This window comes from Caretta caretta, chromosome 1, assembly GCF_965140235.1.
Source record: "Caretta caretta isolate rCarCar2 chromosome 1, rCarCar1.hap1, whole genome shotgun sequence".
Classification (NCBI taxonomy): Eukaryota; Metazoa; Chordata; order Testudines; family Cheloniidae; genus Caretta; species Caretta caretta.
In genome coordinates, this window is record NC_134206.1 from 210,588,151 (window position 1) to 210,612,080 (window position 23,930).

The following is a 23,930-nucleotide window of genomic DNA, read 5'->3' on the forward strand; positions in this document are numbered from 1 at the left end:
AACCTGGGTCCCTAAACTTAAGCATTTAAATCCTGATATGCTGAGCACCCCAACTTCCACTGAAAGTAATGAGGTCTGAAAATGCTCATCACATCTGAAAAGCAGGTCAACTTGGATGGATAGATTCATGATTTTATACACCCAAGTTTGAAAATGTCAACCATAATCTATTTGAGCCTCAATTTCCCCATCTGTAAAATGGACATAACACCACAGCAGACTTGTGGCCATTAAGTAGTTAACGTTTATAAAGTTTATGAATCTTAAACCTCTTCAAAATTTACACAAAACTTTCAGTGACCCCAGAAACCCAACATATTTGGCCAAGTGTCCCTTGCAAAACTTTTCCAGAAGTTGGCAACAATACAGAGACCCCAGCGCAAGTAGCTGGTCTCCCTGTCTACTGCAGCACAAGGTAGGTGGAAAGAGGTCTTAAAGCGTGCACCCCACCTGCATACACTTTTTATATACAATGAGTGAATTAAACGTGGGGTCAATGCCGAAGCATCAGCTGTTTACCTGCCGCACTGACCCACTTCAGTGCTGTGATCATGGGACAGTCGTGCTGCCCATGCCTGCCCCGGGCGCTGCCGCTGCCTGGAGCCGCTTCTCGTGCACCCGCCCGGGCTCACGCAGGGCGCGGCAGCAGCCAGGGGCGAGCGCTCAGGGCTCTTCCCAACGCCGCTCAAAGGACGGTGCGGCGCGCCTCCGAGATCTACGCTCCCCCCGCTTGCCCGGGGCTTCCTCGTCCCCGCTCCACGGGGCCGCGCCCTGGCCCCCACCGCGCTCCTTGAGCGGGGAGGAGGCGCTGGCGCCCCGAGTCCCACCCGAGAGCCCGGGAGAGCAGCGGGATCCAGCCTCCGCCGCGGAGGCGCGCGGGCGGGCTCGCGGGGCTGGGGGGAGGGGGGGGCGCGGGCTCGCTGGGGACGCGCCTGTCCGTCACACGCCCCGGCCCGGAGCCTGGTCAGGCCGCGGGAGCGGGCATCTCAGAGTCGCGCCCACCTTCTCCTCCAGCCCGCCCAATAGGAGCCCGGGGCTGAGCTCACGTGACGGAACCTTTGCTCCCGGCGACGTGGCTTCGGCCTGGCTGGGGGCGGACTCGGCGCTCAGCCGCCGCCGCCGCCATCATGCAGTGTGGCGGGCTGACGGGTGTCCGGCCGGCTACCCCGGAGACGCAGCAGATCCTCGATGAGGTGAGGGCGCCTGGCCGGGCTACGGAGCCGCTAAGCCGGGGCGGGGGGAGGGGCAAGGAGGCCTTTGCACCCAGCGCGCCCGGCGGAGCGGCGGGGTGCCCGTGGTTCGCGTCCCTGTGCTGGGTCTGAGACACCTGGTAAAATGACTCCTGTTCAGGTGAGTTCAGCGGCAAGCAATCAGAGTGGTGCAGTGCACACGTTCAAGTTAACACGGAGTGGACTGAGCCCCTGTTAGAAAGAGCGAGGAGGAGCAGGTAAAGGGATGATGGGGGGGGTAGCAGAGGTGACACATAACCAGCCGCTGTGTGGCACCTGCTGACACTCAGCAGCCACCACAGCTCACAGCGTGCAGCCAGCGACAGCCGGAAACGGGACGGGGGCAGGGCCCTGCGGACCAAGAGCCAGCATTCAGCAGGGGCTGCGCTGACAGACCGGCAGGAGCGGCCAGCCCCGCGCGCTGCATTTTTGTCCCGCCAGCAGCCTTGCACACCCAGCCCCACCCTCAGCCGCTGGACCCCCACTCCCCACCCCACCGCTGGTGGGCAGGCAGCTGGTGAGTAGGGATCCAGCCGGCAGCAGGACCCGCTACTGGAGGGCGGACCGGCAGAAAATATGGGACAGTTTGCCCATTTTTAAAAAGAATAGTTGGGACATCTTCAAAAGGGTCTAAAAACCGGACGTCTGGTCACCCTACAGAGAGGGGGGAAATGGCAACGCACTACAAAATAAAAGCAACTTTTCTCTCGTAAACAGCGTGTATTGAGAATGGAAACTGAGTGACAAGCGGAACTGCTGCTCAGGGCATGAGGTACTTGTCTGCTGCAGAGAGTAAAAAAGTGTGGTGATGCCAGTGATGATTTCTCAGGAGGTTCGCCTCTGCACGGGAATGTGGGGGCCTGTAAATCAAGAGCAGGGACTGTCGTTTAGGGACACTCTGAATGAGGGAGATTGTTTTATGTCTTGTTGAAACACACAACGAAATCCTCCACCGGAAAGGAGAGGCTTCGAAATTTGCCCAAAAAATTCTTCAAAAATGAGAATTCTTACATAATTTAATAAGGATGAAATCAAAAGGGGGGGGTCTATAAAAATTACTTTAAAATGTTTATAGGGCTCAATTCTGGCTTTGCACTGAAACCTGTGCAAGGGCATTGGAGCCTTCCCAAAAGTGGGGGCACCGGGGGCCTGCCCCAAGCCAAACCGGAAGCCAGAGTGGGCCAGGGTGCCTGTTCAGGGTGAGCCAAAAACAGCTGCTCCAAGCCCCCCCCCCCACTTCCTGAGAGCTGCGCGGGCAGCTGTGGGGAGACCATGCGGAGTCATGGACCCTCCACCTCCACAGCCCGGTGCGGATCCTGGGGGTGGGGACACAGGCCTGGGGCTGCTCTCACACCGTGGGCAGATGGAAGATCCACACGCAACTGCCCCAGTTCCCCAGCCAGGCTCCATGTTGGCCTGCCTTGTGAGTGGGGCCTCGGGGAGAAGGGAGCAGGGTCTGCCCTGGCAAAAATTGGAGGGCCCAGGCCTATCCACTTTCAAAAAGTGGGAGGGCTATGGCCCCCCTGACACCTCTGGTTCCGGGGTCCCTGGACCTGTGTGAAGTCCCAAGGGCAGACCGGAAACCAGATTGGAATTTAGACTCCCCCTTGCTCCAGGGGAAAAGTTATCTCTGCCAACTCTGTGTCTGGAACAAATTACAGTAGAACCCCGTTTATCGGATCTAATTGGGACCTGGGCCAGATCAGATAATCCAAAATTCAGATAATTAGGAGAATGGGCAAAGAGCTTTTTATCCATTATTTTAAAATATGAAGTTGCTTTTAAACTAGCTGACCCTGCCCAGAAAAGCATTAAAACATACATACCCGCCTTATAGAATTGTAGGACTGGAAGGGACCTCGAGAGGTCATCTAGTCCAGTCCCCTGCACTCATGGTAGGACTAGACCGTCCCTGACAGGTGTTTTTCTAACCTGCTCTTAAAAATCTCCAATGACAGAGATTCCAGAACCTCCCTAGGCAATTTATTCCAGTGCTTAACTACCCTGACAATTAAAGTTTTTCCTAATGTCCAACCTAAACTGCCGTGGCTGCATTTTAAGGCCATTGCTTCTTGTCCTATTCTCAGAGGTTAACGACAACAATCTACCTCCCTCCTCCTTGTAACAATCTTTTATGTACTTGAAAACTGTTATGTCCCCCTTCAGTTGTCTCTTCTCCAGACTAAACAAACCCAGTTTTTTTCAATCGTCCCTCATAGGTCATGTTTTCTAGACCTTTGATCATTTTTGTTGCTTTTCTCTGGATTTTCTCCAATTTGTCCACATCTTTCCTGAAATGTGGTGCCCAGCACTGGACACAACACTCCAGTTGAGGCTGAATCAGCATGGAGTAGAGCAGAAGAATTACTTCTTGTGTCTTGCTGACAACGCCCCTGCTAATACATCCCAGAATGATGTTTGCTTTTTTTTTTTTTTTGCAACAGTGTTATGCTGTTGACTCATTTAGCTTGTGATCCACTATGACCCCGCAGATTCCTTTCTGCTGTACTCCTTCCTAGACAGTCATTTCCCATTTTATATGTGTGCAACTGATTGTTCCTTCCTAAGTGGAGTACTTTGCATTTGTCCTTATTGAATTTCATCCTATTTAATTCAGACCATTTCTCCAGATCTATTTGAATTTTAATCCTATCCTCCAAAGCACTTCCAACCCCTCCCAGCTTGGTATCATCCACAAACTTTCTGGGAACAGTTTCCCCTAGTTTATGAGAATGTCTTCTTAGCTACTTAACAGAATATACAAACTGTTTTACACGGCTGAAAAGACACTATGGTTACAGACGTGAGGTCAATTTCCTGTGTGTGCGCAAGTTGTTCGGTTAATACAGAGAGCCAGATAACGGAGGGTTGGATAAATGGGGTTCTACTGTACTTCCCATGGCATGCCACCTCAGCTATGCTGGCTGGTGTGTTGGGGGACAGAGCCCTGGCTCCCCTACTCCCCACCCATCTGCACAAGAGGGGGACTAGCAGTTCTGCAGAGGCTGCTTTTCCCTTCCCTCCCTCTCTCCCCCACTTGCTTCTACCTGTGATGTAGTTAGCCCAAGAAGGGGAGTAAGGTGGTTATCCCCTTACTCCTCTGTGTGGCCATTGTGCCTACAGAGTTTAGGAGAGAATAGGATCTTTTGTACAGACTTCTTAAACCATCCTGTAGGATTCAATAGATAATTATATCCTCGCTGTATGATACAGCAGATTGATTGCAACACTCTCTAGAAAGGTTTTTATCCTCTATTACATTCTATAGGATTTTTCTATAAAGGAGTGTTTGGTGTTTGACTGTAGTCCTCCTGGTGATAACTGCAGAATGCTGGCAACTTGTCAGCAGTGCAGAGTATGTGTAGGGTGACCATATTTCCCTAAACTGAAAACAGGATGCGCGGGGGTGGCCCGAGCCGCCTGACATCGCCACTCCCTCCCCCCCCACCAGACATTCCTCCGACCTGCCAAATGAGCCAAGTAGCAGAGATTGGGGCGGGGGAGGAATGGAGATAGCCTGGGATCTGGACAGCAAAACGGTGTGAGTGTGTGAGGGAATGTGAGTACTTTTGGGCTCAGAGCCAGGACGTGAAGCTATTTGACTATGATACACCTTGCAGTGTGATGGTCTTTCGGGGGAAATCCTGCTTTGGGGGATAGCAGAGGGGCACGAAGGAGGCTCCAGGTAGCGGGAGGGACCAAAGAGACTCCAGATAGCTGCTCTGGGGTGGTGGGGGAAGGGCAGGATGTGGCAGAAGCGGGTGACTGGAGGCAGACTGGGGAGTGAAAGAAGCCAGTGGGGGATTGGAGAGGGCTTCATGTTCAATTAATTGTACCCTTCTGCATTCAGCCCCATCCGGAAGAGGCATTTCAAGTATTTTGGGAAGCAGAACACAGTTGCAGTGAAGGCAGTGATTTCAGTCTGGCAGCAGGTTTAGGGAGAGGTGTGGTGTGGGGTTATTGGGGAGTTACACTCTCACCAAGATGTTTCCTTCTCAGAGTCCTAAAGGGACAACTCATCCCTGTAATAAAATCTTAGGGTATGATTATCTGTGTTGGGATGATACGCGGGCTAGCAGGGAATAGCTGCCCCTCTGCTGTGTCTGGAGTGGCAGCAAAAAGCCCTGCATTTGCACATGTTGCTCAAGATCAGTGGCATATGGCCCTGGCAGGGGAGTCTATATGCCCATGCTCCTCTGTAGGCCTTATTTCTATTCTGAATTTATATAGCTTTGACTTCCAGCCATTGGATCTTATTATGCTTGTGTCTGCTAGAGTAAAGAACCTGCTACTATCAGAAATCTTCCCATGTAGTTATTTATGGACTGTGATCAAGATCTCTTTTCTCTTGGATAAACTAAGCAGGCAGAGTTTTAGTCTCTCAATGTAAAGCAGGTTTTCCAGAACTTGCATCATTCTTGTAGCTCTTTTCTGAGCCCTTTCCAATATGTCAACATTGTTTTTGAAGTGTAGACACCAGAACTGGACAGAGTATTCCAGTAATGGTCTCACTAAATGCTGGACAGGATGGTAATATCGTCTCCCTGTTTCTACTTGCCATCCTGCTCCTACATCCAAGGATCATGTTGCCGTCTTAGGTACATCACACTGGGAGCTCATGTTCAGTTGCTTATTTAGAATGATCCTAAATCCTCTTCGGTGTCACTGCTTTCTAGGGATGTAAATAGCATTTTTAAAAGTATCAGTTAACCGTTTAACCGTTAACAAGTTCACCATGAATCTACCACACACACATATTATCTTTGTCAAGTGCCTTTACTAACAACAAAAACAGACAGTCTTATGTGTGAAACCCACTTTTTTGTTTAATTTTTTCCGTAATATTCCTGAGCCATCCAAAAACACAAAAAGTCCAATTAGAATTTCAACTCTACTGCTGATTTTTGTTAAGAAAAATTAACATGTTTACATGCTCTGGTGTCAGTCTTGTGCTTTGCATTTTCTTGAACTGCCAGAAACAAACACGGTCAGCGTTGTTTGATTTTTGCTGTCTTTTTCATGTGAAACAGAGGGATGTTTCAGCTCCAAATAGTTCAGCATTGCTCTGGTGCTGTTTGCATATCTCAGCTCTGTATTACACAGTTTACATGTAACGGTGTCTTCTGTTATTTTTGTGAAATGATTCCAGGCATTACTCCTTTTCGATCACTGTATCTTCACTAGGGAATAGTAGTTACCAAAAATCACGATAACCTACGTGGTGATGTTTGAAGGTTTAACGCTACTAAAGTGTGATGTCAGTTCCATAGCAATGGTCCAAACAATGCGGAACCTGTTACATATCTATCACGTACCTTATGAGAGCATTTTTCAAACTTTGGGTCAGGCATGTCAGGCACTGGGTCACTCTGGTCAGTGCTGCTGACCGGGACATTAAAAGTCCCGTTGGCAGTGCTGCCCAGCTAAGGCAGGCTAGTGCCTACCTGTTCTGACACCGCGCTGTGCCCTGGAAGCAGCCAGCAGCGGGTCTGGCTTCTAGGCAGGGGGGCCACAGGGCTCCACACGCTGCCCCCATCCCGAGCACCAGCTCCACTGGGAAGGGGGAGGGTGCCTGTGGGCGAGAGCCGCCCGGAGCCGCTTGCACTCCTCCTCTGGCCGCTTCCTGGGCGCAGCACAGTCCGCGGTGCCAGAACAGGAGGGAAGCCTGCCTCTGCACCCCGGCTGCACTGCTGACCGGGAGCCACGGGAGGTAAGCCCATGTCCCAATCCCACACCCCAACCCCCTGCCAGACCCTGAAACCTGGAACCCCTTTCTGCACCCCAAACCCCTCATCCTCATCAACAGCCCCACCCCAGAACCTGCACCCCCAGCCCAGAGCCCTGACTCCTTCCCAACCCCCTGCCCCAGCCCAGAGCCCTCTCCCACACCCTGAACCCCTCATTCCTGGCCACAGCCCTCACCCCAACCCTCTTCCTCAGCCTTGAGCCCCGCCCAAAACCCTCATCCCCAGCTCTGTTGAGTTGCGGACATCAACAATTTTCTTCAACTGGGTCCCCAGAAAAAAAGTTGGAAAACCGCTGCCCTATGAAATAGTACTGCTGTGGTGTTTTTCGTGTACACATTAGGCATTTAAACATGAACTGAATACGTTACTGGTAAGACCGATGCTTATCGGTTAACCAGTTAACATTTTACATCCCTACTGCTTTCTAGGATCTATTCCCACATTCTGTAAGTGTGACCTGCATTCTTTGTTCCTAGAAGTATGACCTTGCATTTTGCTGCATTAAAGTGCATGTTGTTAAATTAATCTAGTTTACCAAGTGATCCAGATCATTCTGTAGAACTGTCCTTTCTTATTTACACCTCCACAATTTTTTGTGTCATCTGCAAAATTTGCCAGCCGCAATTTTATATTTTCTCCGAGACATAACGCATGGATAAACAAATGTAACCCTTCTGCCTGTCAGTGTTGGCAGCAACAAGGGCCGGGTTCAGTATCTAGGGGATCCATTCCAATAAGACAATGCAAAACCGGCTCGAGCCCCCACCCAGTGACCTGGGACAAATATATACCACCCCCGCTGGGCGCCTCCGAGAGGCAATACTTCCCCTCTCGCAAGCACATAGTCTGAGTGTAGCAAAAAGCCTTTTAATAACAGAGAGAAACAATGTGGCATTATGTTGGGGAAACACCACCAACAGGATTCATAACACTACTCATGAGCAAAAAACCCACCCCAAGCAAATTGGGGTGTGTCCTTTCCCTTTGGTTCTTGAATCCAGCAACCCAAAATCACCCAAAGTCCCATGACCCAAAAGTCTCTGTCACTGGTCAGGGCAGCCCCAGAGTTCGAAAGTTTATCTGCAGAGTTTTACCTCCCAACCTGGGTGGAAATGGGGGGGGGGGGTGTTAAGAGGCACGTTACATGGTCCAAAGCTGATTGCCCCACCTCTCCATGGGGCTCCACTCTGCCAGCCACCCCATGAGCTGCTCCAGGCATCCGACAAACTGCTCTGCTGCACCAGCTGCTCTGCCAGCTGTCCCGCAAACTGCTCCGCCATATATCTTCAGGCTCCCCCACTACTTAACACAACACTCAGTGTTTTCAGCTCTTAGTAAGTTTAGCTCTTTTGTGATTTCAGCTTGAAGTAGGGAAGCCTCAGTGCTGGTACACCATTAGCCCAAAGTGAATTCAGCTCAACAGCCTATAACTAGACTCCTAATGGAATCAAAATTAGCTCTGATATTCCACAGTGGAGAGAGGAGGAAGTGCAATTAACATGTAAGGCCCTCACCAAGGGAGCCCATGCCCCAAGTATTAATACCTATCCCCAACCTCTCTTGATTCACAGAGTTTTGGAACCCATGTCCCTTGCCTAGCGAGTGCTACTAAGTTGATGGTGAGTCCCTCCATCATAACAAAAGGCTAAGTACAGTTCCACTGTCCTTGATTCCCATAATCAGGGTAATAACAATTTATTCTTCCTGCCCCCATAACAGAGACACTGGGGATCCCACAGCAGCCAAAGGTGACCATTTGGGCAGCTATGGTCTCATTCTAGGCGGGGTGGGTGTGCCTATGCAAATGAGATTGGCCCCTGAAGTTCTTTTCCACAACTTGCCACAACTCACCACCAGATGTCAGGGTGGAGCTCATCCTGACTGTGCTTACACAAATTTTATAGCATTGAGCCAATAACAGATCCCTATGGGGCCCCACCAGAAACACCCCCAGAATGGATGATAATTCCCTGCTAAATGATTACTTTTTTGATGTAATTTAGCTGGTTTTAAATCTGTTTAATACATGCTACATTGATTTTTGGATAGTGCTAATTTTTAAATAGAATAAGCATGTAGTGCTAAGTCCAATTTAAGTGTTTCCCAAAAGTCTGTTATAAGTTTTCAAAACCTCTCTGTGGATTTGATTCCTTACACAGCATACAGAAACTCCAGAGACAGTCTGCCTACACAGTTACAAAACCATACCATATCCCACTGGATAGAGACTCCTCTTCACATATGGTATTCTGCCCTCACCTTCCCTCTTATATCCACCAGCCCAACACCCTATGTTCTCACAGAGCCTTATGCAATGTTTCTCTATCCAGACATCCCCTACCTCCTTCCTAACCTCACAAGAGGGAGTGTCAGAGAACTGGGAACCTCACAGCACAATGCAAATAGGCATGCTCTGGATAGCATGAGGAGTCATTTCAGTGTGCCCCAGGCTAGTGTGGCAGGTCCATGTTGCTGCTGGTTCATCCTAATGTACTCTCCCATACATGATTCTGACTGGCCAGCCTCAAACTTTTCAAGCTACAAGAGGATGTGCAGCAGGTAGAAGTCCAGCCCCCTGTGCTGTGGCAGGACCAAATAAACCTAGACCATCCCTGACAGGTGTTTGTCCATCTTGTTTTTAAAGCTTCCAATGATGGGATTCCTCATCCTCCCTTGGAAGCCTATTCCAGAGCTTAACTACCCGTATAGATAATAGGAAATAATTTCTAACCTAAATCTTCCTTGCTGCAGATTAAGCCCATTACTTCTTGTCCTACCTTCAGTGGACATGGAGAACAATTGATCACATTCCTCTTTAAAACAGCCATCAACATATTGGAAGGCTGTTATCAGGTCTCTCAGTCTTCTTCTTTCAAGACTAAACATACCCAGTTGTTTTTAACCTTTCCTCATAGGTCAGCTTTTCTAAACCTCTTAGCATTTTTATTGCTCTCCTCTTGACTCTTTCCAATTTATCCACATCTTTCCTAAATTGTGGTGCCCAGAATTGGACACAGGACTCCATCTGGGACCACACCAGTGCTGAGTAGAGGGGGACAGTTACCTCCTGTGTCTTCCATACAATGCGCCTGTAATACACCCCAGAATGATATTAGCTTTTTTTGCAGCTGCATCTTATTGATGACATAGTAAGTTTGTGGTCCACTATAAATTCCAGAACCTGTTCAGCACTTCAACTAGATAATTATTTCCATTTTGTAATTGTGCATTTGATTTTTTCCTCCTTACGTGAAGTACTTTGCACTTGTCTTTATTGAATTTAATCTTGGTGAATTCAGACCAATTCCCTAATTTGTCAAGGTCATTTTGAATTTAAAACCTGTCCTCCAAAAGGCTTGCAGCGCCTCCCAGCTTGCTGTCATCTGCAGATTTTATAAGCATATTCTCTACTCCATTATCCAAGTCCTTAATGAAAATATTGAATAGTACCAGACACAGGAATGACCCCTGCAAGACCCCACTGGATGTGCCCTCCCAATTTGACAGCAAACCATTGATAACTACTGTTTGAGTACCAGTTGTTCACCCACCTTATAGTAATTTTATCTAGACCACATTTCCCTAGTTTGCTTGTGAAAATGTCATGCAGAACTGTGTCAAAAGCCTTAATAAAATCAAAGTATATCATGTTTTCTACTCTCCCCCCCCCCCCATCCACTTGGTCAGCAATCCAATCAAAGAAGAAAATTAAGTTGGTTTGGCAGGATTTGTTCTGCCGACTATTTTTTATAACCCTATTATCCTCCAGATGCTTACAAATTGATTGTTTAATAATTTGCTTCAGTATCTTTCCAAATATTGAAGTTAGGCTAATTGGTCTATAATTCCCTGGGTCCTCCTTGTCGTCCCCTTCCCCCCCTTTAAAGATAGGTACTTTGTTTGCCCTTCTCCGATCTTCTGGGACCTCACCAATCCTCCAGGAGTTCTCAAAGATAATTGCTAACAAGATTGCTTCAGCTAGTTCCTTAAGTACCCTGGGATGAATTTCATCTGCTCTGCTTGCTTGAATACATCTAACATGTCTAAATATTCTTCAACCTGTTCTTTCTCTATTTTGTCTTGCATTCCTTCCCCCTGGTTGTCAATAATTGTGTTGAGTATCTGGTCATCATTAATCTTTTTAGTGAAGACTGAAGCAAAATAGGCAGTAAGCAACTCGGCTTTCTTGATGCCATTAGTTATTAGCTCTCCTTCCCCACTAAGTAGAGGACCTACACTTTCCTTCATCTTTCTCTTACTCCTAATGTATTTAAGTAACCTCTTTTTATTGCCTTTTATGTCCCTTGCTAGGTGTGCTTTAGCCTTTCTGATTTTGGTCCCTACACACTTGTGCTGTTCTTTTGTACTTCTCCTTATCAATTTGACCACGTTTCCACTTTTTGGTAGGATTCCTTTTTGATTCTCAGGTCATTAAAGAGCTCCTGATAGAGCCATATAGGCCTCGTACTATTCTTCCGATCTTTCCTTTGCGTCGGAATAGTTTATAGTTGTGTCTTTAATATTGTCTCCTTGAGGAATCCCATGCACCGCTACAGGCTGGGGACTGACTGGCTAAGCAGCAGTTCTGCAGAAAAGGACCAGGGGATTACAGTGGATGAGAAGCTGGATATGAGTCAGCAGTGTGCCCTTGTTGCCAAGAAGGCTAACGGCATATTGGGCTGCATTAGTAGGAGCATTGCCAGCAGATTGAGGGAAGTGATGATTTCACTCTATTCGGCACTGGTGAGGCCACATTTGGAGTATTGTGTCCAGTTTTGGGCCCTCCACTACAGAAAGGATGTGGACAAATTGGAGAGAGTCCAGCGGAGGGCAATGAAAATTATCAGGGGGCTGGGGCACATGACTTATGAGGAGAGGCTGAGGGAACTGGGCTTGTTTAGTCTGCAGAAGAGAAGAGTGAGAGGGGATTTGATAGCAGCCTTCAACTACCTGATGGGGCGGCGGGTGTTTTCCAAAGAGGATGGAGCTCGGCTGTTCTCAGTGGTGGCAGATGACAGAACAAGGACCAGTGGTCTCAAGTTGCAGTGTGGGAGGTCTAGGTTGGATATTAGGAAACACTATTTCACAGGAGGGTGGTGAAGCATTGGAATGGGCTACCCAGGGAGGTGGTGTAATCTCCATCCTTAGAGGTTTTTAAGGTCCAGCTTGACAAAGCCCTGGCTGGGATGATTTAGTTGGTGACTGGTCTTGCTTTGAGCAGGGGGTTGAACTAGATGACCTCTGAGGTTTCTTCCAACCCTAACCTCTATGATTCTGTAACTGCCAGCTCTTTTGAACTGATTTTTTCCCTTAGATATTCTTCCCATCGGACCTTAACTACCAGTTCTCTGAGTTTTAGTCTGCTTTTTTGAAGACCATTATCCTTATTTTGCTGCTCTCACTCCTTCCTTTCCTTAGAATCATGAAATCCATCTTTTCATGATCACAGTCACCCAAATTGCCTTTCACCTTCAGATTCGCAACGAATTCCTCCCTGCTGGTCAGAATCAAGTCTGAAATGGCTGTGCCCCTGGTTACTTCCTCCACTTTCTGGAATAAAAACTTGTCCTGGATACATACAAAGAACTTATTGGAGATTTTTGTGTTTTGCTGTATTACTTTACTTTACCAACAGATGTCTGTAGTTAAAGTCCCCCATTACTATCAGATCCTGTGTTTTGGATATTTTTGTTTAGAAATGCCTCCTCCACCTTCTCTCCCTGATTTAGTGGTCTATAGTAGCATTCCCCCACCACACACACACAAACACCCCACCATTACATCAACCCTATTTTTGTTTAACCCTTTTATTTTTACTCAGAGACTCTCTACTGGTCTACCTCCTCCCTCCTTCTGGACCACAGAACCACTTCTCCTGTGAGCTCCCCTCCCTCCTGGGACTGGTGATGCCCATCAGTCGCATGCTCTTGTGAGTCGGTGTTTCTGTGGTAATAACGTCAGCCCCTGGGCTACATATGACTGTGGCTCATCTGCATCTGTGGAGCCAAGTGTTCTGCTTTAGGGTGGAAAAACAAAATATGCTGATCCAGGTTGTCTGCCTAGCCTCTAACACTCAGAGCAGGGTCTAGAATCACTGAGGGGAAGGTCATGATATTACTGGATTTTTCTTTCGGGTTTAGTGCTGCAACATTAGCTCATCAGCACTTCAGTTGTGTTTACACAGAGTGTTCACAGCAGCAGCAGCTTGGCTGCTAATGCAGTGACAGGCACACTCAGTCCACTGTCTGGCTCTTAGTAATATCCTTACCTGTAGCGCTGTAGGAAAAGGAATTGGGCTAAGATTGACTATACCCTCTGTGGGTCGTATTCTCCCATTGTAAAATACAAGATTGCTGGGGGTTATTTGCATTTTGCATGGGGAGAGTTAGAGCTTCACTGCTTCAGTTTTGGAGTTACAGTAAGATGTACTCTTATGAGTGGGGGGTACAGGTGGGGACGGGAGCTCTTCCCCTGTGACAGACAGCGTACAGAGTGGCCAGAGCTCCCCCTCATGCCCTATGAGAGGGAAGGTGCTAGTACAAGTGGCCTAGAGCTCAGCTCGACTGTGAAATGAGCGAGTTCTTGGTCCTGTCTTTTTCTCCTGCAGGGGGTGGGGGGAGTCCTGGATGCAGGAATCTTTTAGGTACATTTCCACTCCACAGTTTCATGAAGTAGCCTGAGGAGCAGCCAGCTGGAACCTTCTGTGCTTGGAGTGGGAGCAGGTGTGCTGACTCGGCAATACAATGGCAAATGTTTTTTTCCTCCTGTTTAATGGATATTTACAGGGAACAGGAATTTCCTTTTCTGAGCTGGATTGTGTATATGCTCCTTGCTTGTGTTCCTGCACAGCAGAGAGGTGGAGGGATACATAGCCATGCACCCAAAGGAGGTGAGACCAGCTGTATTGAGCTGGGGTTGAGGCACTACAAGGCTGCATTACTGGTCAGTATCATTAACTTTCCTTGTCCTTATAGGTAAAGTTTGAAATATCCCTCTCTTCAACCTAAAGCAGGGGTGGGCAAACTTTGGCTCACGGGCCAGATCCGACCCACCAGCCATTTTAACCTGACCCTCGAGCTCCCACTAGGGAGCGGGGTCTGGGACTTGCCTCACTCCAGCCGAGGAGCAAGATTGGGGGCCGCTCCACGCTGGCCCTTCTGGCTCTCCAGCCAGGGATCAGGGTCGGGGGCCGCACCACGTGGCTCCCAGAAGCAGCAGCATGCCCCCCCCCTCCGGCTCCTATGTGTACAGGCCGCCAGGGGCCTCCGCTCTGCACGCTGTCGCCACCCCAAGTGCCGCCCCTGCAGCTCCCATTGGCCAGGAACCACACCTTTGAACCCCTTGATCCCAGCCCAGAGCACCCTCCTGTACCCCAAACCCCTCATCCCAAGTCCCACTCCAAAGCCTACACCCCAAGCCGGAGCCTGAACCCCTTCCCTCACCCCAACCCCCTGCCCCAGCTCTGATCCCTCTCCCACCCTCCAAGCCCCTTGGTCCCAGCCTGGAGCACCCTCCTAGCCCCCAAACTCCTCATCCCCAGCCCAACCCCAGAGCATGCACCGTGGAGCCTGCATCCCCAACCAGAGCCATCACCACCTCCTGCACCCTAATTTTGTGAGCATTCGTGGCCCGCCATACAAAATCTATTCCCAGATGTGGCCCTCAAAGTCAAAAGGTTTGCCCACCCCTGACCTAAAGCGTATGCTGTAGTTAGTGTTCTTCAGTAATCTGAGCACAGAAAGACCAACAGTAATTTGTGAATTCTCTCAGGTTCTATCACTGCCTCTATCTGTGATATTAGACAAGTCACTTCCTCTCTCTGTGTTTCAGTTTTCCTTTCTGTAATATGGGAATAAGAATACCTAGCTCACAAAGGGTTGTAAACCTCAATCAATGATCAAAGAATTTTTGAAATGCAAAACTTTATTACTTTATAACACTTTTTATTTATTATTATTACCAGTCATAAGTGTCATACTGTGAAATATCCATTAAACAGACTTCCTAAAGCCTCACTTAACTGGCCTTCGCTTATATTCCTGTAGGAAATGGGACATTACTTCAGCACCAAATTATTTTATGGTTTAAAAACTTACTCCTGGGGGAATTCTGTGCAAAAAAAACAAAAAATTCTGCACCAAAAAATTAAAAATTCTGTACACAATATTTTAAAATTCTGCAATATTCTGTATATTTTATTTGTCAAAATAATGCAATACAAGTCCTCTAGTTTCAATTATTTCGGTAATTTATTTAAACTACAATACAATGGATGGAGAATGGGAGTGGGGAGCATTGGAGGAAATCCCCAAACCCTCTTGCCTAACAGTAATGTAGCTGGGTTTAATATAATTTAGGCTCAGATTTAGGTTCCAAGTCTTGGTTTTGGCTCCATGGCAATCCACAAAATTTCCACCAAATTCTGTAGGTGCCTAAATTCACCGAATGCCAAAGTCTCAGGGTAAAAATTCCCAAGGTGCCTAAGTTTCTGCCTCTGAGTATGCGCTTTGCTGCCTCTCTCCAGGCATCCAAATGCCTATCTCCCTCCTAAGCCTCAGAGTGATCCACGAGCCAGAGCCAGACAGGCAGTCAGCTGCGTAAGTCACGTGCAGGGCCCACGTTCTGGTAAGTGTGCCCAGAGGCCACCTACCAGACAGAGTCTCATTCAAAATCTGGCTGAAGGAAGAGGTGGCAGTGCTGTGTAAGTACTTGTACACCATGGAACAGTCAGAGAGAGAGAGAGACTCTCTCTCTATAGCCTGGTGGCTAGGGCACCCACTTGTGAGGTAGGAGGCCCTGAGTCCAGTCCCCCCACGCTTGACTCTTTCTTTATTGATCCTCAGCAGGACAGGTTGAGGGAGCCCCACATCAGAATACCCCATAATTCAGTGGTTATCACACTCACCTAGGATGTGGGAGACCCAGGTTCAGTTCTTCTCTTGGCTTGAGGGGAGAAAAGGGGGAGAAGAGAGACCCCTGTTCAAATCCTAAGTGTAGGAGGGAAGAATCTAGTTCTCCCACATCCCAAGTGAGTGCTCTGAACCGTGGGCTGAAAAGCCTGGCTCTTCCTCCTCCTGTGTCCTCCCCCTCCCCTGTTTTGTATGGGCAAGGCAGGCATCTAACTCATTCCCACAAGAAACTATTTAGGCACCTAAGCCACCTGACACCAGGCGGAGGGTTTTGTTCGTGAATCACTAAACAGAGAGCGGCGCCTCCCTGCAACCTGGGCATAGGCACTAATCTCCGTTGGAGGAGTGGAGGTTGGCATACCCTTTTTGTCAGCATCGGCTAGCCTTTGTTAGCTTAGGCAGCTCCCTGCCTAGCTTGCTGCCTTTTTGTGGCTTGCAGTCTAAGATGCCCCTCTCTCCCCATTCGTTGTACAGGGAACCTAGGTGCCTAACTCAGGCTTTGTGGATCGCAGTGAGATGCCGTGAAAATCACAGATGTGCAAAAGGCGCCATGCCTCTGTTACAAAGTCTGAGTTCTTCTGTGCATCCAGGTGTTAATAAGTTTTTAATTTTGAAAAGGAAGATGGATCCGAAGAGGACTTTTGTCAAGAGGAATGGTTTTGTGTGTTTTTGACACCTAGTGTTTTTCAGCTGCAGATTTCAAAGCACTTCGCATAGGTGGATCAGTATGGTTTTCCCACAGTAGAGAAGGGGAAGCTGAGACACAGACAGAGGAAATAACTTGCCAATGGTCACATAGCAAACTAGCTGGCTAGCTGGATTTAGAAGCCAAATCTCTTGACTTCCAGCCTCATACCATGTCTGCTGAACCATGCTGCTTCTCCAGGTTCACTGCCTGTCTAGAATTAGGGCCAATTGGTGACCCTGTGTCACAACTCAGGGCAACTTCACTTGTATCTCCCCTCAGTGCTCCCTCAGGAGCACCCACTCTAGGCTCCCTGATCCTCAGCTGTCACTTCTCTTGGTGGAGACACGTATCTCGTTCCCTCCTGACCAGGGTTTTTCCAGGCTGCAGAGTTCTCTGCCCACACTGTGATATTTCTAGCAAACCAGACTGCCTAAACAGGCCAGCATCTGGCTTTCTCTCCACAGGCTATGAACAACTGCAATTGCCAGCAGTTACAGGTTACCACCGGCTCTTTCTGGTAGGAGTCTGTCCTTCAAACTGCACATGGGGAGGGTGGGGGTTGTGGTTACGAGTTCATAACAACCTTTAGCTCAGAATAGTTAAGTCTCCCCTTTATACAGCTTGGGCCTTTGATCTTTAGACTCTGAATACAGGTGATCAGCAGAAAATGGTCCTCTCCTCAGGGTGTAGCTTCAAAAGGCTGGATTTTGGGCATAACTGGAGGTGAGGAATTTGCTTTCACCTCCCCCTGGAGGCCCAAGCAAACCACTTGATACTGTTTGTCCCAAAAGTTCATTCTTGTCTGGCACGTTATTAAATACAGTCCAGTTGAAGGTCATAACACTTCCCAGGGTTCATATCACATCTCCCCCCTAGAGAGAGATCACACAGTCCCAGCCCACAATAATACATAACCTTTATATTTAATTCCCTGGATCCCAAAGATACTTGAACTTCATTCAGTAAGGTTTTTCAGGGATATTGCAAGAAATTGCCATATCTGTTACATCTTGTGTCATAAATATAAAGGAAAGGGTAATCACCTTTAAAATCTCTCCTGGCCAGAGGAAAAATCCTTTCACCTGTAAAGGGTTAAGAAGCTAAAGGTAACCTCGCTGGCACCTGACCAAAATGACCAATGAGGAGACAAGATACTTTCAAAAGCTGGGAGGAGGGAGAAAAACAAAGGGTCTGTGTCTGTATGTGTGATGCTTTTGCCGGGGACAGAACAGGAATGGAGTCTTAGAACTTAGTAACTAATCTAGCTAGATACGCGTTAGATTATGATTTCTTTAAATGGCTGAGAAAATTAAGCTGAGCTGAATAGAATGAATATTCCTGTCTGTGTGTCTTTTTTGTAACTTAAGGTTTTGCCTAGAGGGATTCTCTGTGTTTTGAATCTAATTACCCTGTAAGGTATTTACCATCCTGATTTTACAGAGGTGATTGTTTTTACTGTTTCGTCTATTAAAATGTTTCTTTTCAAGAACTGAATGCTTTTTTCATTGTTCTAAGATCCAAGGGTTTGGGTCTGTGGTCACCTATGCAAATTGGTGAGGATTTTTACCAAACCTTCCCCAGGAGGTGGGGTGCAAGGGTTGGGAGGATTTTTGGGGGAAAGACGTTTCCAAACGATGCTTTCCTAATAAAAATAAACCCAAATAAATGTTTGGTGGTGGCAGTGGAAGTCCAAGGGCAAAGGGTAAAATAGTTTGTACCTTGGGGAAGTTTTAACCTAAGCTGGTAAAAGTAAGCTTAGGAGGTTTTCATGCAGGTCCCCACATCTGTACCCTAGTGTTCAGAGTGGGGAAGGAACCTTGACATCTTGCTTTATGGAACATCTCACATTTTAGCCATTATGTTTTTGAGAAACATGAAGAGCAACGTGTCCAGAGACACCACGGCAGTGTGACCTGTACCGCATCTTAGAAACACTAACAGTGGAGCTCATGGGTTCCAGACTTTACGTCTGCCTTGAATAACTAGTAAAACCCTCTTTTTTTCTTCTTCTTCTTCTTAAGGTGAAGCTTCAGGTGGAAGAAAAAGAAGGGAAGAAATTTGAGGTCTTCACTGCTGTGGAGTTTAAAACTCAGCTGGTTGCTGGAATAAACTACTTCATCAAGGTACAGGGCAGAGGGGAATGGGCTCTCAATTTGAATTTTATATGTGTAGTATCTTATACTTCATTCTTGTTCAATTAGTTAAATACAAAGAGGTTCCTGTGATTTGGCCCTTAGAATGGGTGCCACAGAGGGACTGGCCCCTTGAAGAGGGAATGGGCATCTATTGCTCATCAGCTCACCCCCGATTTGGGCTTAAAAGAGGGCACTTGGGCCCTGGGTGGGGGGGTGAGATTGGCAGGTGAGAACTGTTTGAGACCATGGGGAGGAGAGAGGGAGAGAGAGGCGCACGCACGCAGAGAGAAACAGGAAGCAGCAAGGAAGAGCTGGCAGGAGTTGCTTGGCAGAGAGCTGAGTTTAGAAGGAGAACACTAACTATGAACTGCTGGTGAGGAGCTTGGAGGAAGGCTGTTAGTGAGAGGAGACCAAAGCTAGCGACCCATGAAAAGCAGAAGCCTCAGGCAGTGTCCCCTAGGAAAAGGGGAAGATCTAGCCCAGTCAGGGGAAGCTAAGCCCAGAAGTTGAGGGTTTTTGCAGGAGGGTGGATTCCCCTGAGTGGAAAGGGGTAGGTGTGACGGGCAGGTTGGCCTGGAGGAATGGAATGCTGGAAGAGAGGGAGCCCTCAGGGTGAAGACCTGAGCAAAAGGCTGTGGGAGGACTGGTCACTCTCAGGCAAAGAGGCCTGGAAAGGGGGACCCTGTGTCAGGGAAAAAAGGAACTGGGAACAAAGTGTTCCCAGGTGGTGACTTGCTGGTAGTGTCCTTGGAGAGGGAGATGGAAAAACCCACTGTATGTTTGTTTAATATGGACCCAAACGAGCCACTCTTCCCTGTAGTGACCCCATGCAACAACCATGTGATTGTGATGAAGGTGTTTTAGTGTTTGTGGTCCCAGATTAGATTAGAGCACCTCACTGCATTAATAAATAACACCACAGCTGCCAGGTAAACAAATCTGATTATCCTTGTTTCACAGATGGGAAACAACCTTTCTGTGCCTGAGTGACTTGCCCCAAGGCCACACAATGAATGTGTGAAAAAGCCTTTCCTTGGCCCCCTCTTCCCTTCCCCCAACCCAAAACACACACACGCTAAAATGTCCTGTCCCTGGAAGGCTTTTATTCCATGGAACTTACTGTCCCTTTCTTCTTACCTTTCAGGTCCATGTTGGCAATGAGGAGTTCTTGCACTTGCGAGTGTTCAAAAGCCTTCCTCATGAGAACAAACCTCTGAGCCTCTCCAGTTATCAGAGCAGCAAGACTAAGCATGATGAGCTGACTTACTTTTAGAGGCTCTTCCAAAGAGCCCCTCTCAAATTTTTTTTTATAGGCTACAAAGTGATGTTTCCGATACAAATGAATAGAATGAAAGTGCATTTAAAAAATCTTGTCTGAAAAATCAGTTCCTTTTCTAGAGTTCCCTCCCTCCTCAGTATCCAAAAGAAGGGAAATGGTTCTCCTCACTTACACTAGTGTAAAACAGGCATAGTTCCATTGAAGTCAATGGTTTTATGCCAGCGTAAATTCCATGTAAGTGACTAGAGAATCATGCCCATAGAATCTGTTGTGAGCTAGAAGAAAAGGGAGTGTAACCAGTACAACTGTGACATAAAGCAGTATAAGAATTAGAATTTCTTCTAGACCTGTTACAGAATGGCAGTGTTGTTCAATAAATTGTAAAGAACAAACCCATGTTATTGTTAGGGAACTAAAGATGGAGGTTTACAACGTTGGAGCAAACTTGAAAAAGTGAAAAGAAATAGGATCATACTCATTTGAAATAGAAGCACTTCCTAGGCGATCAAATCCACCCCCCTGCAAGGATATGATATAGTTCCTAATAGAGGACACGTCAGATATGACAGTGCTTCTTCACCAAAAGTCTTTGTAAGGCATTCAAACCACATAGGCACTTCTAAGCAGATATTTCTACAGAAGGTACAGGGTGCATTTAGCAGGAGTTTCGCTCTGTTCTCTTAGCTGTTGAAGATGTATGTGTTGATTTGGATTGTTTTATTTGTAAGGGCCATCTTCCTCATAACCCCAAGAAAGGGCAATCTCCCTGACAGACCAGCTGCCATTGAAGTGCAGATTAAAAGTGCTATATAAGAGCTAAGTACCATTACTCATTAACTGGTTGAACAAAGGTTATGCTATATTTGTAGCAAGCTAGCTCAATCAGAGCTCGCCCGGGTATGTTTCTTCATGTTGGGAATTGCACGTCCAGCTTGAAGTGTAGACATCAATAGGAATAATCATAAGATTCCCCTGAGACACAGGTAAGGAGAAGCCGAACACCGAGGGAGGGGTGCATTCAGAGAGACCAGAAAGGCAATAGAGGTGCAACATGACTGTACCTAAGTATGGAGTTAGGAGCCAAACTTTAGGTAGTCACTTTTGAAAGATTTGACCCCAAAGCAAATAGCAACTATGGTAAAAGTAAGTTTTGAAGGACATACAAGAGGAGATTTTTCAAAGAACAAATGGCAGTTAGGAATCTAACTTGCATTGAGACTTTCTCCCAGGAGTTTGAAAGATTTTCAGTATGGAAAAGGTGGTGTGCTTCTTCAGCTGCTATGAGTTGATGTGGCACAGAGTGAAATGGATTCAGTGGAAATGGAGCGAAAGGTGTTCTAAAATATCTGGATAGTCAGAAAATTCAGCTGACTATGAGAGAAAGCAGGAGGCTCTGTGAAGCTCTCATCAGGAGCAGGGAAAGGTTGAGGTTTAATACTGTGGATTTAATGGGCTAGAAAACCCTGGGATATATAGGGTACAGCGCATTGTTGGAATACAAACTTCATTTCAGTATCCATCCAGCAGAAATGGTGCTGCCAAGATCCAGAGCATATTGGGGTGAGGAGAAGGAACTTACTGACTGAGAGGACACTTTTTAACCCTGATTACAAAAGAGAATTCAGAAATTTCTGAGATTTGTAATAATAGCACTTCATTTCCATACCTGTCTCTTCTAACACATCCATTTAAGTGGCCGCTGATAACTATTTCCTGGAATTTGGCAAAGAGCAGTGCCTAACATTTCCTAGAAACTTGACTTCTCATCTTGCCCACGGCCAGACTGGGATGCATATGCACTAACTATGTTTAGCAAGCCACATTCAAAAGCCAGCTTGGCTACTCTTAAGCTGATTCTATTTACTGTCAGCCTCTCTTTCCTTTATTTTACTCTCAAAGGCTATGCCTACTCCATGTCTTGAGTTGGAGCCCCCACAGTATTTTGTATTCTTTGCCAATTTCTTTGGCCTTTTCCCCTTTCTGTTTTGTTCCCTGGATGTATGCTCTCTGTGCCTTCCTCCTCTTCAGTGTCTCTGCTGGGTCCAAGCTACAGCCAGTTAGCGTGCCGACATTCCAACTTGCCTGTCTGATCTTAGTTTTCTGGGGTAGCTTCTTTAGCTGCGCATGTCCAAAGCTGGACCAAAGCCCTGGCCAGCTTTCCACCACATTGGGGTGGGGGCACTGTGCATCGTTTCTAGAATACCCCTCATTTTCTTGATTCATTTCAAGACTCAGTGTCAATTTATGCAAATTTTTACAACCAGCTGCACAACCTGATGCCAACCTTCAACTGGGCTTGGAATTGGTTCTGGCAGAGGAAAAGTATTCACATGAAATTCAGGGATCTGGAAAAAACCTCTGACTGAGTTCCAGGGGAAGTCCTCTGGTGGTGCATGAGGGGGAAGATTGTGCAGAACTTGGTGCAGTTTATTGGAGCCATATATGTCGGTGCAACACCAACAGTCAGAACTTCTGGTGCTGAAGCACATGAACTATCATTAAAGGTTGGAGTGCAAAAGGGATCAGCATAGAGCCCTTGTTTATCCTGGTCCTAGATACCGTCACAAGAAACATACAGAAGGAGGCACCTTGCTGCATGTGGTTTGAAAATGAAATTCTGTGCCATGAGGAGAGGATCTTGATAAATGGAGAGATGTGTTGGAGAAACATGAGCTCAAAATAAGCAGAGGAAAAACAGGGCAGGGTGTGTAATTTCAGTAATGTGAACACTGACGAATTCTCCCTGAAACTAGATTGGCAGACAGGACTGAAAATGCAAAGTTTCAAGTATCTGGGTTCCCGAATCTGGGTTAGTGAAGGAGAATAGTAGAGCTCGGATAAGAAATGCCTGGCTCTAATGGAAAGAGATAAGCGGTGCAGAATGTGACAGGAAGAAACCAGTAAGATTCATAGGGAAAGTCTACAAAACGGTGGTCCTTCCATTTTTAATGTATGGCACTCAGTGTTGGGCAACAACGAGCAAATGATCTGGAGAAATTGAAATGCTGAGATGGACAAGTGGCATAAGCAAGAAAGACTAGGTGGAGAATGTGTGTGTTACGGACATGCTCAAAGTAACATAAACAAAAAAATGAGGGAGTGGAGGCTCAGATGGTTTGGTCATGTACAGCCCAGTCCTGACAAGTCTATGGGTAAGAGTCCAACAGATCAAGATGGATGGGGGAAAATGACAGAGGCTGACCCAACAAGAAGTGGTGAGATGTTGTCATAAAGGAAGGCATGTTAGCTTGCAGTGTGATTGAGGAGATGGCACTTTTGAGGGAGAGGACTTGTAGAGTGGACCCCATTTGATGGGATTAACAGGAGGAAGAAAAAGAAGAGCCCTTCTTCGTTTGTTGGTGTAATGAGATTTCAGAATAAGGCAGAACTAATTTGTGGCTCAAATTTTGAAGTCAGGAATGTTCTGTATTCTAACAGAAACCCAAGGAAGCTGGGTCACCTGTTCTGCATACCTTTTTTAGAAAATAGTAAAAGAATGCAGGCCATATATTACATTGTGTATGTGTGTATTATACTGGGTATATTCCTAAAGCGGGAAAATTATATTCATATGATCTTGGTCTCCATGCATTGTAAATCAAAGTATTCAATGCTAAGGAAGTATTGTTACATAAGACAAATTCTAGTACATGATTGGCTCGCTTGTCACGTGACTGTTTTCAACTAATGTTTGAAATTGGTGAGCATTACTCACCAATCATGTCTCCTGTAAATGTCAGCACTCTGTCTGCAGCTGAGATCAGAAAAAAATGGTCACTGCTGAGCTATTCAGGAAGAAGAGATTAATTGGCATGTGGTGTCTGTTTGGCTGTTCTTTGCGTGGCCCATCATATTTCTTTTTCTGTATACGTATCTTGATCTCCATTGTAGGTTAGGTTAATATGTATTGAAAAGTTGGTATTAAAGTGCCCCATTGTGCTGA

General features: G+C 46.9%; 1 protein-coding gene across 2 annotated transcripts; it reads left to right on the forward strand.

Annotated features, from left to right (window-relative positions):
• The first annotated feature begins 937 nt into the window (after positions 1 to 937).
• On the forward strand, positions 938 to 23,800 carry LOC125622375 (cystatin-B). 2 transcript variants are annotated; one of them, XM_048820413.2, is made up of 3 exons: positions 938 to 1,193; positions 18,595 to 18,696; positions 19,853 to 23,800. In XM_048820413.2, exons 1-3 carry the CDS (start codon positions 1,128 to 1,130, stop codon positions 19,979 to 19,981), a joined length of 297 nt encoding a protein of 98 aa, XP_048676370.2. In that variant the 5' UTR covers positions 938 to 1,127; the 3' UTR covers positions 19,982 to 23,800. The 2 variants fall into 2 exon arrangements, with proteins under 2 accessions (XP_048676370.2, XP_074975480.1); XM_075119379.1 differs by lacking the exon at positions 938 to 1,193 and adding an exon at positions 1,224 to 1,350.
• Positions 23,801 to 23,930: the final 130 nt, after the last annotated feature.

Excerpts from the sequence above, each read along its gene's own strand:
- LOC125622375 (XM_048820413.2), top strand. The coding sequence starts at position 1,128 with ATGCAGTGTGGCGGGCTGACGGGTGTCCGGCCGGCTACCCCGGAGACG. Across the intron at positions 1,194-18,594 it reads CGCAGCAGATCCTCGATGAG|GTGAAGCTTCAGGTGGAAGA; the intron begins GTGAGGGCGCCT and ends CTTCTTCTTAAG. Across the intron at positions 18,697-19,852 it reads GAATAAACTACTTCATCAAG|GTCCATGTTGGCAATGAGGA; the intron begins GTACAGGGCAGA and ends CTTACCTTTCAG.